We start from the raw sequence: 15,630 nt of genomic DNA, 5'->3' as shown, positions 1-15,630 counted from the left end.
TACATGAAACTATAATCTCCCCAGCAGTCTTCTGAACTCCTGTTTCCATGTCTGTCTTGTTTTTTTTTTTTTTTTTCATCAGAATAATACTATATTAAAAAGAAAAACATCTGTGTTATTTATAACCCAAGCATGGGTCAAAAAGAAGAAACTGCCGCTTGGGCCAGTTTGACTAAAATTTTTGTGCTAGTCATTTTTTTAACAACCCATAAAACAACCTAAAAAAGTTGTGTTGATTTGTGGGTTAATCATTTGAAGTTCAACCAAGTCGGGTCAGTCCCTTTTTGACTCAAAATTGGGTTATTTTAGTAGTTGTACTTGTTGCAAATTATAATCAAGTCTGACTCAGGTTATGCACTAAATTTTGCTTTAATGACTTTAATGCAGAAATTAATATCAAGTAATGATTTTTATTTTTGTGCTCCCCCTTGGCCCAGTCCCCTGTAGGAACTGAAAGTGGAAACATAATAACTTGAGCACGAGATGATGGCGGGAGATCATTTGAGCCATTTTGTTTTTGGGGGATATGAAGTTTTGATACATTAGCGCAATGCTAATGCTATTAGTTATTGTTTGAGAAATGAAAACACATATGTTGTCATCTGAAACCACAGTTATATAATCAGTTTTATTTGTACTTTTCCCTTTGTTCCAAGGGACAGCTACAGTTAACTCCTTCACTGCCAGCCTTTAAAAAAAATATATTTTTGACGTCTTTTCCCGTCATTGGCACTTGAGGAGTTAAAGTGTGACCCTTTCTGCTCAAACCCTTCTTTTTTTTGCATGTGAGGCCAGTAGCTTTTGTTTAAAGTATTAAAAGGGATGAAACCTATTTGTACATTTCCAGTATAAACTAGAAGCCATCTTATAACGAGACAATCAGCTTTTTGCTACCTACTTCTCTCTCGCTCGAGAGATTTCCACTGTATGCCTTGCATAATAGTGTCATATGAAGTATTATTACTAATGCAATATCTTTTTTTGTTGTTGAGAAAGTTCTCTATATTTGATAAGTATATGAAAATGTTTCATGTGTGCCATGTTTTGAATAAAATAGATGTTATTTTTGTGCATGATAGTGCATATGAAGTGGTGTTAAATATGATCTAACTGCCCGTACAGCACACGTTCCCAATTGCTACCAGTATTATTGTGCTTGGCAGATTACTTTCAGGGTACAAAGGAGTATTAGGGCCATCATGAGAGGAATAAAGAAAAATAACAACAAAAAAAGACTAAAGTCACACTGTTGTAGAAATCAGTCAAAGATTCTTTTTTAGAATAAAGTCATAAACTGATGGAATCATAAGTCTATAGAGTGAATGTAAAAAAAAATCCCATGTTATGACTGTCTTCTAATAATTATTCATCACAAAATTTGGATTTTATTGTGCTAGTCTTTCCAAATGGTTCTCATAGTACATGTTTTGTATATGTTTTCATAACAGGGAAACCTCGCCTGGCTTCTGTATTATTTGTGTGTATGTAATTGTATATCTATTATCAATGTCGTGTTTCTTATAAATGAATGTTTTTGTTTGATCATGCCAGCATTGGTTGTGTTATTTTTCCCCCAAAAATTGTATACACCATGTTTACCCTCCTAAAATAGGAATTGATACAAAATTTGTTGAATTTTAAGACCCGAAAGACTAAAAATGTTGCGATAAAGATGTGAAAGCGGAAATGAATATAAAGTGGCAGAACAGCATGGCTTTTTCTAAAATAAATTAAAAAACAATAAAGACTTTGAAAAATTAGAGGTTGATTTACTTTGTGTCTTGTTTTGTATTGTTTGCATGCACTTAAAAAGGACAATATGAAATTTAGAAAAGTCAACAAATAATCCAAAGTAGCCAATGAGTTAGCGTATTGCCACGACCACTGCTTTAATCTGATTGGCTAGTCAACCTATCAATCAACTTGTTTCCATGGTTACGCTAAATCATCAGGGGTAGGTAAGTCACTTATGAATCACTGACATATAGAAAAAGGCAAGTTTCACAGTCGAATTTCGTTTCTCTGTCTCCAAATAATTTTTGTGGAAAAGTAAAAAAAAAAAATCTTTTAAAGTTTTTCTTCACTGTTCAAAAAATAATATTTAATGTTGCCAATGAGTACCGTATTGCACCGACCCCTGCTTTGATCTGATTGGCTCGTCAACCTATCAATCAACTCGTTTCTATGGTTACCCTTACCCTCAGGGGTACGTCAGTTATGAATTACTGACATATAGAAAAAGGGAAGTTGCACAGTGGACTTTGGTTTCTCTGTCTCCAAATAATTTTTCTGGAAAAGTTAAAAAAAAAAAATTGTCTTCACTGTTCAAAAATTAATATTTAATGTAACCAATGAGTTGCGTATTGCCACGACCCCTGCTTTGATCTGATTGGCTAGTCAACCTATCATTCTTCTCGTTTCCATGGTTACCAAGCTCTCAACTGGACTCAAGTCAGTTGGGAAACGCTGACAAATGGAACGCCAAACACGGACTGATAACATTTCAACGACAACCTGCTGAAATGTTTTCTATGACGAAACATTCCGATTAATTTTCATTTCCGACCAACATTTTACCTCTAGTTGAATGTTTACCTGCTTTTTTGTCGCGTGTTTTGAATTCAGCGGACTTCCCTGGAGTTCAAAGTGAACTTCTTTGAATATTAACGTATTCATTTTGTTTTGTTTTTATTTTTCGTCAAAAGACGCCATGATACCCGAATGTCCAAATGCCGTGGAGACGGTCGAGAAGACCAAATACCAGCACGGTCCTCCGGCCGAACCGAACCAGAGTACCGTCGTCGGAGGCTTGTTGAGCCAAATTACAACCGTCATTAATAACGAACCTTTCACCGAACATTACACTATTATACCCGGCAAGGAGCTTGGAAGGTAAGACTGCTTCAATTGACTGCATTTAGCTCCACAAAAATAATCGTAACAACGATGGGACTAAAAATCACGTTTTTACTTTTTTAAAGCAAACGTAATGAAACTTCCTAAAGGTTTAGCTTTTGTCTTTACAGTTTCAATTTAAAATCTCAGTAAATTACTGTTTATGGTCTAAAAGATCATTTATTGTCACTTTTAAGTCTATTAAAATCCACGAAAATATATATATCTTAAAAGCTATGTTGTATGGGCTCAACCAGGGGCGTCACTAAGTTCAAAGAACAGGGGAGGAACCCCCCCCCCACTACATTTCACAAACCGCTTTAAAATCGTGTAATTCTTTTTGAATGTTTTTGAATAATTTTAGCTAAGATGCAAAACTGTAAAACCACCATAATTCCACGTGTGTATTTTTAAATTTTATTTACAGTAGCACATCATTCACTCTTCGGACATGGGATCAATTTAATGAAACAAATATTAAGAGTTTATTATGTATACACTATATATATATATATATATATATATATATATATATATATATATATATATATATATATATATATATATATATATATATATACACACATAATATATAAAAATTTTGAATATCTGGACCCTTAAAAAAATGTAAAATAAAATATGTTTTGGGATTGAATGAGTTAATTATCGATAAAATAATATTTTACTTCAAAAAAATGGCTAAATATTTGATTATTCCGAGGTTGCAACAGCATTCCAGTGGAGCCAATAAATGGTACAAGTTTGATGATTAAAAAGTAGGGATTAGCCTAGCTTCTGCAGACCATTAAAACAGTTGCCTTTGAAGAGATTATTTTTTAATAATCTGCTTTTTAAAATAGCTAACATGATTTTTTTTTTCCTACAAGTGAAACAGCTGCCAAAACAGTGGAAAATAGCCTTTCTGCCAATCCCACACGCTTGTCACCCCTCAGTGAAAGCAACATATTTATCTGATCTTTAAGCATCTGCGGAACTGTTTATTTTTCCAGCCACCTTTTTTTTCTCAGAAAATCGCATGATAATGTGTTTCCACGCAATGGGTTTCGTGTGATCGTAAAAGATTTCGTGACGCTTGCGAGCTGACTTTACTGAGTGCGTAATTGAAGCAAAAAGGAATCCTGGACGCGTTTCAGTTCTTGCGGGTAACGACGAAGTCACAAGTCACATTTTTTGCAGAATATTCATTTATAAGGGATAATCACCCACATGGGCTCGCATCGTTTGTGAGAATCGACCCTTTGTGCTCGTTAACCTCGGCGTAACCTCTCAAGATAAGATTTTTTTTGAATCGGTGAAATCGGCCACAAGTCTGCTTCTGGTACGACTGACCGAGCGCGTGCGCGTGTTTGACTTTGCGTCGTATGACCTGACGTTGTGACTCAGCTTAGCTGCCGTTGACGTTCTGTGCCATGCGACGGCATTGTGGTCGGTAAGTCATCTGACACAAGTTAATATTTAAGTTTAACACCGTAATCAAGAAATCTCTTTAAGCACTTTAAAAAAAGACAATGCGACGGGAGTTTCTCCTCGGTTTATAATGAAGTGAATTTTGAACTCTGACAAGGCAGTAAATGCTGTGAAGCATGTTGGCAAATATCAAACTGAGGTTAGATGTATTACCGTCTTGCGGATTAATTTTTAACTTTATAAAATGATGCTATGTTCATGATTGGTCACAGAATTGAAATGACACGGTTTGACGGTTTAGTAAATCATTTGGGTCACATTTCCAAGCAGCATTTTCATTTGGATAGCAAGAGAATTGTGGAGCGTAAACATATTTGAACAAATTTGCAATTCCGTTTGAACGAATTACAATAAATGTAAACATGTTTATAACTACATTTTGGACGTATTTTCAAACACATTTCGACGTATTTGACAATTTACCGGTAATTAAACATACTTCCAAATATGTGACTGTCGATCATTACATACTAAAACTTTTTTTTTTCCCATAATGCCACAGGGTGTTCAGGGGGAAAAGCGCTATGTTTTTAGCATTTAGCTTGCATTCGAACATATTTTGTATGTTCCATCATATTTGGAAATTATCTGAACATACAGTATTTGGAAATAAAAACAGATTTATCATAGCATTATTAAAAAAATGCGACCATTTTTTAACATTTAGCTTACAAGTATGTTCAAACGTAATTTCAAGCATGACATCTTTGAAAGACCATTCAAAAGTATTTTCACATAGGACAAAGCATACTTGTAGGCAAAGCACTAAAAACATAGATTATGTTTTCATAATGTCACAGGGTGTTAATGCACATACTCTGTAGCATTATGAGACAAATGCTCTGTTTTTAGCACTTACATTCAAACGTAAATTTAAATGTTTTTGTATATGCTTGCAAGCATGACCAAATATGCGTGTATCATGAATGCTAAAAACATAGCATATGTTGCCATTATACTACAGGGTGTTGATGTGCATACACCGTAGCATTATAAGGGAAAAAAAAATACTAAATTTTCAGCCTTTAGCTTACAAGAAATGCTTTTGGATGTATTTGTAAGTAAGTACTTGAAAATATGTCAGAACGTACATGTAAATACAGACAGATCTACAAGTTTATTTGGACGTATTTTCAAATATGTCGAAGTGTACTTGTAGGCTAAATGCTAGAGACTGATTTTTTTTCCCATCATGCCTTAGCCTGGTGACACACATAGTGAGGAAAACAATGCTCTGTTTACTTTTCAACCTATAGTACAAGCACAATCACTATTTCCAAGTACCGTATTTTCCGCACTATAAGACGCACCCTCAATGACATATTTTATTAAAACCTTTTCCATATATAAGGCGTACCCTCAATTAATGACATATTTTCAAACGTTTTCAATCACAATATAGTAATACTCAAACTAGGAACAATAATAACTCTAAATAGCATAATAACTCAATGTCAATATGACCACCCTTGTTCAACTGTAAACACACGAAAGAAACAGGTAAAGCTTACCATCAGTTCATTCTCCATCTACGAATCCCAATCTCAATATTGACCCATATATAAGGCGCACCTGATTATAAGGCGCACCATCAGCTTTAAAAAAGGCTTTTAGGTGCGCCTTATAGTGCAAAAAAGATGGTACTTTAAAATGTATGTTTTTTTTTATTTCAAAATATGCGACGTTTCCATAGATAATTCATGTATAATAACACGGTTAAGTTAAATATCTGTTTATTATATTTCCCTGTATTATCGCTACCTGAGTGTTTCTAGCAATGAACCTCACTAGTGGCGCATGCATCAGAAAGACGCAAGACCCTCTAGCAGATGGCTCCCGAGCCGAGGATGTAGTTTAAGATAATACTCTCAATATGCCCCTGCAGTGGAGTCCCAGATGGCCTGTGGCCAAGCTCATTCCGTAGAGTCTGCAAATGTGCTGCCACAATGGAATTCCATATGGTTAAGACACAAAGCTTTTTCCCGAGTGGGACTGCGTGACAGGAGGGCTACGCTCGTATTAGCTCGTGTTCTACCAGACTAAGCTTTTGAGTGATTGCTCCCTTGTCTGCCCCAAACGCGCTGACGTAAAAAAATATTTTACATTAGTAACGCCGGCGTCAAGAATGCAGTTTCATTTTGTGGGCACAAAAAAGTACCGTAACTCCCCAAATATAAGACACTTTTTTCTAAAAAATAAAGGCCAAAAGAATGGGTACAGCTTATCAACGGCAACAACGGTTAACATTTTTTTTTTTTGCACCATTCGGAGAAGATTTATCTGTCACTCACATAATCTGAGGTTTGATGCACACGTGCATTTTTATATCAACCGTATTCTTACTTACAATAATTACCGTAATGTAACGAGCCAGAGGGCAGATGTCATTTGGCTGTTAGCAGCCAGTGCCTATTGGAGCTAACAGCTGCTCGTATTAGCTGAGGTTGTTACAGCATTATTTTCAATAAAAGAAGCAAGCCAACTGAACCAACGTTCGAGTCCATCCTTGTTCAGGAATATTGTACAGGAATATTAATAAAACAGAGGAAAAAGTTAGGATGTTTCCTGCCGATTCAATTAAGAGTGCACCGGTTAGAGAACACGGAAAGGTATTCAATTTGATTAGTTTATTAATCGTTTAACTAACATAAACTTGGTGGAATACAATGAACTCAAGCCGCGTCGCAAGGAAAAGGAAAAAAAAACTGCTTCAATCGCATTCAACATTATCCTGGTGAGGCATTCCCTGACTGCACTCAACGTGGGAAATCAGAAATGAATTTAACACGCAACAATTGTATAACTTGAGCACAAGAAAATACCAAGAATTGACAAAGATGAGATTTATTCTGTTTTGCTATTGTTTTTACATCGTCAACCAAACTGTTGGTGCATCCTATACACGGTAATATTGAAAATACCCACATTTGACCCAGTAAATAAAGATCCAACAATTTTTGTTTTCTCTTTATCACTGTTACAGTACACACAAACAAAAGCCACGGTAGTCAGGGTGTAGTCTTTTTAGTGAGGCTGCCGGCTTTAGAAATGTGCTGACAAGGCTTCAGAGCAGGCTGTGGTCCATCCAGTACGCTTTCTAAAGAGCAGGCCTGAACTCCCTAACCACTCACCAGTGCGTATCTTCTGTTTCCAGTTGTGGCCACACCAAAAACAGAATGCAAATTAAGGTGCGGATGAATTTGGTGCCAGACGGTACCAAGCCTGAAGCGTTCCGAGTCTCATGTGGTAGTCATGCGGGTAATGGAGGCTGTAGCTACAAATTCCTACAAATCCTTTTTGATACCCAATACTTTTTTTCAAGTGCAATTTTACTCATCGATTAACCTGCTGATTCATCTGCTATTTAAAAAAAAAATGAATGCCTATCTATCACTATTAGATGATACAGAAAATGCAATAACTTTTTTTTTGTATTTTGTTACTGGTTTGGTCGGTATTTTTTTATCCGAAAATAAGCATACATTTGTGTCGTTTCTTTCCAAAATAGAAGCAGGTGTTTGCCTGATTTATGAAATTTGAAAGAAATTTGAAAACGTTAACGCTCAAAAGGCTGAAATTTGTGCGATTTTCTGTCTCCAAACTATCGATTATCTATCGATTATTATCGATTCTAAAACTTACCAAATAAGGGAATACATTTTGCAAAGGAGTCGCTATAATACTTATGTTCCAATCAATTTGCTCTTAATTTGAAAGGAAACGTGTTTTTCTGGTCACAACGCTACAAAGCATTCAATAAAATCTGCAGAAAATCTGTTGAAATATCCTAATGAATATTGACAGAATTTTTTTCTTGTGTCTTCAGGGGCAAATTCGCTGTGGTCCGAAAGTGTGTGAAGAAATGCACAGGTCAAGAATACGCGGCAAAGTTCATGAGGAAGAGGCGAAAAGGCCGAGATTGCCGTATGGAAATCATCCACGAGATTGCCGTGCTTGAACTGGCCACGGATAGTCAACGGGTGGTTAGTCTTCACCAGGTCTATGAAATGGCCTCTGAGATGGTGCTGGTTCTGGAGTTGTAAGTATCTCATTTTGTCAGATCGGAAAATCTAACAATGTAAATTATATATGAGGTGAGTTTATATTTTTTGGCACGGTTTGAGGTTTACATAGTGAAGAGTGGAGGATCCTTTGCGGCTGAAGCCAGAAGGTGGCCATCTTATGTTGCCACAGATTTTTTTTTTCCACTGAAAACACTCATCAGTGCTGTTATTTATTCATTTATTTGCGTTATGAGAGCCTAGTGGGTGGCAATGTAAAATGGTCGCCACTGGCTTCACTTTTCATTGGATTTTGTTTTTTTTATATATAAAAAATAAGGCACTGACAGAAAATAGTCATAAATAAAAGTACTTGCGTAATCAGCATTACCAAGGTAGTAAAAGTCCCTAAAACAGGTGGAAACAAATTTCTAACAAGCAAGACAAAAATGTCAGGGAAAACATAAAAGGGATAACTTACTTATTTGGCAATTTTCAGCAATAAAATGTTAATATTTTACCTAGTTATGTGTGGTAACTGAAATATTTTCATGTACAATTACATTACAACAAATTTCTGTTTCTTACCGTAGTTTGAAAATGACAAAGTGTAGTCAGGGCTCAGGTAATAACCAATATTAATTGCTAAATAAGTATAAATAAATAAAAAAAATCAGGAATAAATAACTAATAATAAAAAAGTCAGCACAGGATTGATTTAAAGCATAAATTTAAGTTTACATATTTTGGTCTTCAAATTTGTAACGATATCAACTGGGCTAGATTTGATTGGTCCAGCTAACACTAGCTATTTCAAAAATGTGACTGGCCTGCTTACAATCATCAAAACACACACACACACACACGTGTGTACAGCTATACTTGTGAGGACATCCACTGACATAATGTATTTCCTTGCTCCTAACCATCAGAAATGATTGCTTAACCTCAACTCTAAGCCGATTTAAACCAATACCCTAAAAGTAAGTCTTCGCCCTCATAAAAGGTCTGAACCTCAAAGTGATGTCCTCACTATGTTGAAGCGGTTCTCTCAAGTATAGCCGTACAGAAACACACACACACAGCATCTGCATCTTACCGAGCGTAATAATTGCACCAGTTGTCAATGATCTCATCCCACTGGACATGTCAGGCCCATGCTTGACCTGGTTCTCACAGAGTGTGCGAGCGCGTTTTTGTGTATGTCTACGGCAAACAAGGTCCATCTCACTTTCTGTCATTTTCACTCTCTCTTCGTGCTGTGAGTTACCAATACGCACAAACACAAATTGGGGTCGAAGGCCGTTCAAAACACCGTCGGCGACTACTAAATTAGATGGTATTGACCTATAATGGATCGGTCTTTTGTGACCTCTATGTATGCATGGCACGACACCGCTTCAGTGACATTCACAGGGCGAATGCAATTGTTTGTGTCATATCTCAAGCTTTAACATTTACCGTACTGTAAGTTTAAATGCCAATGTTGTTAGGGAGCAGTGTGAATGAAGTGACCCCCACCCACCCCCATGTTTTCTTATGTGGGGTAACTAGAGCAGAATGCGGTCGTTTCTTTGTGAGGAGCGTACAGGCTTGCCTGCTTCGTATTTATTTGACGTACCATTGGTGGATATTTGAAGCAGCGGACTTGGATTCCAAACCCACAGCATCGCTATTCGCGTACCGTTTAACCAATTTGAAAATCCAATTTGATCCTTACCAAGCTGTTCGTATGCACTATTTGGAAACATAATTTGCGCTAATGTAGGCATGTCAACCAATGGGAAGGGTTTATTTTTTCAATTTAAAATCACTTACTTGATCCTCCAAGCCCCTTCGCCATTCATTGCCCAATGGAGGCATCCAAAGTTTTTTTTTCTCTTTTAGTCAATGTTTAAAAACATCCGCGTCAACTATGCTGTCCTAGCTAGCTGGCGCTAAGCTAACAAAGGAACGTTTCCAAGTTTGCAAACCCTCTTCTTCCCAGCATGGCAAAGTCCAGGTTGGGAATTGCATCTCAAAAGATTGAAATTGGCCGAATTCCAATTCACATCATAACGGTTGAGGCAGAGGTGCACACGTGACATGCAAAAACATCGCCCAGAGGGGTCACGTGAGGGGAAAAAAAAAAAAACAGGGTTGTTCAAATCAACTTGTCAATATTCTCCACAGCAGATAATTTTCCATTGAGTCTTAATTGACACATTTGACCCAAGAACTAAATGTAGGGATCACTTTCTATCCTTTGTTAATGATAGGGTTAGGATGACCTCATCACAAGTATCAGATTTGTAAAAACATTTTACACATGCAGTAAATGTATTTGTGGCAATAAAATGTCTCTTTAATCACAAAGAATTGTGATAAGATCTTTTTTTTTTTGTTCATTTTATGTGATAAACCTCAAATTAAATGAGCTCTTTTTTGATATTTTTGAATGAATCAAATGGCAACCGTAGAAAATGTTGTGTGTTTAATTAAACCCACAACAAACCAGGCTGTTCCAGTGTAGGAACGCTCATTAATTTCGATTGGCGCCAAAGAGGCCCCGTGACGTCAGTTCGTGTGTATTTGGGCAAATGAGGCTCTTTGTCTTCCAACGTATTTTGCATGCGTAAACACAAGCACGGGTGCAGGATGTGGGCCACTCTCAGGTTATTTAGGTCGGATGCCGGCCTTGGTTCGATATGGCTTGTGAGTCATAAACAGCGACCCGATCAAAGATGAATCGACCCTTTCCCACCCGATTTGGATGGCGCCAATTTCGTGGCCGCTGTATGAACGTGACCTCGCGCTTCAAAGCCCCAACGGGAGCAACGCGCCCGTCAGCTTTTTTTTGTCGCTTTTGTTCCCGCAGGGTAGCGGCTAACGCACTATTGTTCCTTCAACGTGTAATCATTTTTATTTAGTCATTCATAGTTCAGGATTTTGCCGCTGTTGAAAAAGTGTGCATGCAGCACCTTTTGAGTAGCGGACGCGGAATTAATGAGGGCCGCGTCCTATTTAAAAGTGTGACGGGATTATTTGTTTTTTTAATTGACGCTTATCGGACAGTCAAAGAAATACTGGTCAAAGTTTCATAAATCACAAAATATTCCCTCCAGAACCCATTTTTGAGCATAAAATAGCTTGTCAGATTTTTTTTGACCTTGACAAAATCCAAATAGATTCAGTGAGCCTTCTTCCTCAACTTTCCTCAGAGATAGAGCCTATTTCATCAGCACCCTGAGGGGATCCTTTGTCTATTTTTGACTAACCTGCCCCTATTTCATTTTCACTCATTGTCAACGCGGACTTAAAAGCCTCTATGTGATTACTTGACTTGCATGCATCTGGTTTGTATTTACAAATTTGCTCCGTTTGTCTCCATGAATTTCATCCGTTTCTACAACCAGCGCTGCGGGAGGCGAGATCTTCAACCAGTGCGTGTCAGAGCAAGAGGACGAGGCCTTCAGCGAGAACGATGTCAAGAGGCTCATGAGACAGATCCTGCAAGGGGTCTCCTTCTTACATCAGAGGAATGTTGTCCATCTTGACCTGAAGGTCTGTGGATCGTGTTGTGCTGATTTCAATGTGTACATATATCCCCCTGGGACCCCGCGTATCCATTTGTGTCCACGGTTGTGTCCATTTTGTCTCAGCAAGGCGACAAAGATAATTGTGTCCCACTGGAAAGGCCAGCATGTCCTCTTCTGAGCACACTAGGACTTAGTCGGGTAGTTGAATGAGACAAAAGATATAGACCAAAAAAAAAGTCCACTAAAGTGTATATCCATTTGTGCTAAAGTGCATATCCATTTGTGTCCACTGTTGTATCCATTGTGTCCATTTTGTCTCAGCAAGGCGGCAAAGATAATTGTGTCCCACTGGAAAGGCCAGCATGTCCTCTTCTGAGCACACTAGGACTTAGTCGGTAGTTGAATGAGACAAAAGATATAGACCAAAAAAATGTCCACTAAAGTGCATATCCATTTGTGTCCACTGTTGTATCCATTGTGTCCATTTTGTCTCAGCAAGGCAGCAAAGATAATTGTGTTCCACTGGAAAGGCCAGCATGTCCTCTTCTGAGCACACGAGGACTTAGTCGAGTAGTTGAATGAGACAAAAGATATAGACCAAAAAAATGTCCACTAAAGTGCATATCCATTTGTGTCCACTGTTGTATCCATTGTGTCCATTTTGTCTCAGCAAGGCAGCAAAGATAATTGTGTTCCACTGGAAAGGCCAGCATGTCCTCTTCTGAGCACACGAGGACTTAGTCGAGTAGTTGAATGAGACAAAAGATATAGACAAAAAAAAAATGTCCACTAAAGTGGACACAAACAGGCTGGGTCTCAGTAGGATCTACTTAGTAGGGGATTGAATGAGACAGAAGATAAAGACCCCAAAAAAATGTCCACCAAAGTGGACACAAATAGGCTGGGTCTCAGTAGGATCAATAATTCTTAGAGAAGGGAATTCTTAAGATTTATGTTGCTATTTATAACAAGGCTGTTTTTTTCAGCCTCAGAACATCCTTCTGACCAGCAACTCTCCTCTGGGTGACATCAAGATCGTGGACTTCGGTCTGTCCCGTATAGTCAGCAGCCAACAAGAACTTCGAGAGATTATGGGGACACCTGAGTACGTTGGTATGTAGGCGTTCTTCTACTTTTCCACCTTGATAATAGCATACCTGATATCACATCGCTCTTCTTACAGCTCCGGAGATTCTGAATTATGAGCCCATAAGCACAGCAACAGATATGTGGTAAGAAAAAAAGGAAATCATGACAACCGGCTGGACTGAATTGAACTGAAAGTCGTTCAATGTCACAGAGCTTCATCCATAAAGCTAATCACGTTTTTCTTGTCAGGAGTATAGGTGTTTTAGCCTATGTGATGTTGACGGGCCTTTCTCCATTCCTGGGCAAAGACAAGCAAGAGACCTTTCTCAACATCTCCCAGATGAACATTAGCTATGAAGAGGAGGAGCTGCAGGAGCTGGACCAGGCAGTGTCCTTCATCCAAACTCTGCTCCGTAAACAGCCACAGTCAGTCTAAACGTTTTTTGTTTTTTTTTCACTCAATTCAGCTGTTTGTTAATCAGAGATATTGAATGCATTTCCACCGCTTCACGTCTGCGTTTAGGGTTCGAGCCACGGCCGAGCAGTGTCTCCAGCACCCGTGGCTTCAGACCGAAGATCCTCGGGAAACGGAGACGCGCGATAAACTCCCTTCTCTGGAAATCCAGGATGCATCCAGCACAAGTCCCACCAGTAGTCCGAAAAATCCTACGACTACTACTACTGATACATGCACGAGCAGGCTCGAGGAGGAAAACCAAGATCCGGCCACTGAGGACCTCATCATTATGGCCGCCTACACCCTGGGCCAATGCCGTCAGTCCTCGACCGTGGAGAAGGACGCCTTGGTCTCTGAAAAGAAGGCGAACTCCAAACGCTTCAAGTTTGAGGAGCCGTTCAGTGTCCTGCAGGAAGTCCCTGGGGAGTTTATCTACTAAATTCCCACCAATGAGAGGTAGATCGGGCTCCAAAGGGTGATATAGGGGTGCACTGGGTTACTCGGTTTATTTGGGCGTGGTGATGATATTGTCAAAAATCACAGGGGTCATAAAAGCAGATTAGCAATTAGCACAACTGATGTAAAATCACAATGGGTCTTATATCAAAACAGTCATAAATTACAGGATAGACGCAATGGCCACAAACCACTTAGGTCAAAAATGATTACGCCATAAATCACAGGGATCAATTGGCACAATTATCTTAACAAATCATCAATCACAAGGATCAATTAGCACGATTACCACAAAAGTCATAAATCACAAGGGTAAAAAAACATCCTGAAAAATCATTTTTTAAGTAACCCTGTCTACATCTCCCCAATTCATCTTAAGAAGCACTTAGCCCATCTGTGAATGTTCATTAATGTTCCCTAGCCCATCCCATCGTTAATGTTCATTAATGTCCCTAATTTTGTGTATTCACACACATTGTGTCATTGAATGTTTTTGTATTTTGGAAGTGGTTGCCCAAAAAGGACACAATCCTGACCTCCGCTTTCTGTACTCGACCTGAAGGCATTTTTTTTGTCTTTTTTTTTTTTTTTAATGATTTTTATGATTATAATTGGACTCGTTTCTCTACTAATTTGGGAAGCAAATCTAATAAAGACGGTGAACACAGCCACACGATTAAATTAAAATACTTGATATCACATTTAAAAATTCACATATAAGACATATAAGACCTGAACCGAGAAAGTAGCACTAGTAGTCAAAACGCGTTTCCATTCCGCGAATTTGTCTCTGTCTATGAAACGCTATCAAATCAGACACCCAATGAGAAATTTCAAAGAAAAATAGTAACCCATTTTTCAAAAAAAACCTCTTCAAAACAAAATAAAATGAGGATGGATTTTGCAAAGGGGAAAAGAAAGGTTATGGCACCCCCTATTGGCCAAACTAGATATAGTTTCAATAGCGAAAAAGTCTTTGTTATTGAATGTGAACAAAACTGAACTATGCTATATGTTAAAAGTAAATGTATAAGCTAAACGTTAACTTTCCTTCACATTTAGGGGAAAGGCCACTTATGTAAATACATTGTACAGTAAGCATCTGATTTGCTTTCACGCTAAACTGAGGGAAAAACGTTTTTTATTTGTATTTTTCCCCCCCAAAAGCAGCTTTTCCTAACTCAGCACTCACATTCAGGCACATGCTGGATATTTTTTGTGTGTGTTTTAGTGCCACGATTGAAGAACATAATTTAGTTGTTTTTTTGTATATTACAATGACCTTTATAGCGTTTTGGTAAGTTTTCAAGTTTTTTTTGTACATTTTGGTTGTTTTAATATTTAAGAGTACAGTACTGTTCAATATGCATGTCACGTATTTGTGGAATATTCCGTTTAGGGGACAAGCTTTAAATTGTCCTTTGGTATTGTGCATATTGTCTCCGATTATTCTAGACTTAACGGTTGTGGGAAGTATACTTTTGAAACAATGGGGGAAAAAATGTGCATGATTGTCTTGTACTGCAAATAAACATTTGAAATGTGATTTATGAAATTTATTGGGAAAAAATACGGTCGTTGTAGAATGCGCTGCGCACTGTTGCCGCTGGGTGGCAGCAACAAGTTAAAAGTAGGGGTTGCAACAGTTAAAAAACAAGCCAAGGAATCGACTTCTTTCCTGGGTGAAAAAAATAAGAATAAAACTCCGCTTCATGGGTAAATATTA

At 37.9% G+C, this 15,630-nt stretch overlaps 1 protein-coding gene across 1 annotated transcript; it reads left to right on the top strand.

The window, feature by feature from the left end:
* Positions 1 to 1,944: 1,944 nt before the first annotated feature.
* On the top strand, positions 1,945 to 15,450 carry stk17a (serine/threonine kinase 17a). Its single transcript, XM_088402382.1, has 8 exons — positions 1,945 to 1,958; positions 2,706 to 2,892; positions 8,210 to 8,422; positions 11,780 to 11,927; positions 12,889 to 13,015; positions 13,086 to 13,134; positions 13,241 to 13,417; positions 13,515 to 15,450. Exons 2-8 carry the CDS (start codon positions 2,711 to 2,713, stop codon positions 13,885 to 13,887), a joined length of 1,269 nt encoding a protein of 422 aa, XP_088258508.1. The 5' UTR covers positions 1,945 to 1,958; positions 2,706 to 2,710; the 3' UTR covers positions 13,888 to 15,450.
* Positions 15,451 to 15,630: the final 180 nt, after the last annotated feature.

Source organism: Hippichthys cyanospilos, chromosome 19, assembly GCF_059441005.1.
Source record: "Hippichthys cyanospilos isolate Australia breed blue-spotted pipefish chromosome 19, RoL_Hcya_1.0, whole genome shotgun sequence".
NCBI classification, from domain to species: domain Eukaryota; kingdom Metazoa; phylum Chordata; class Actinopteri; order Syngnathiformes; family Syngnathidae; genus Hippichthys; species Hippichthys cyanospilos.
Note: the sequence above shows the minus strand (reverse complement) of the source record. Positions and strands in the feature narration are given on the sequence as shown.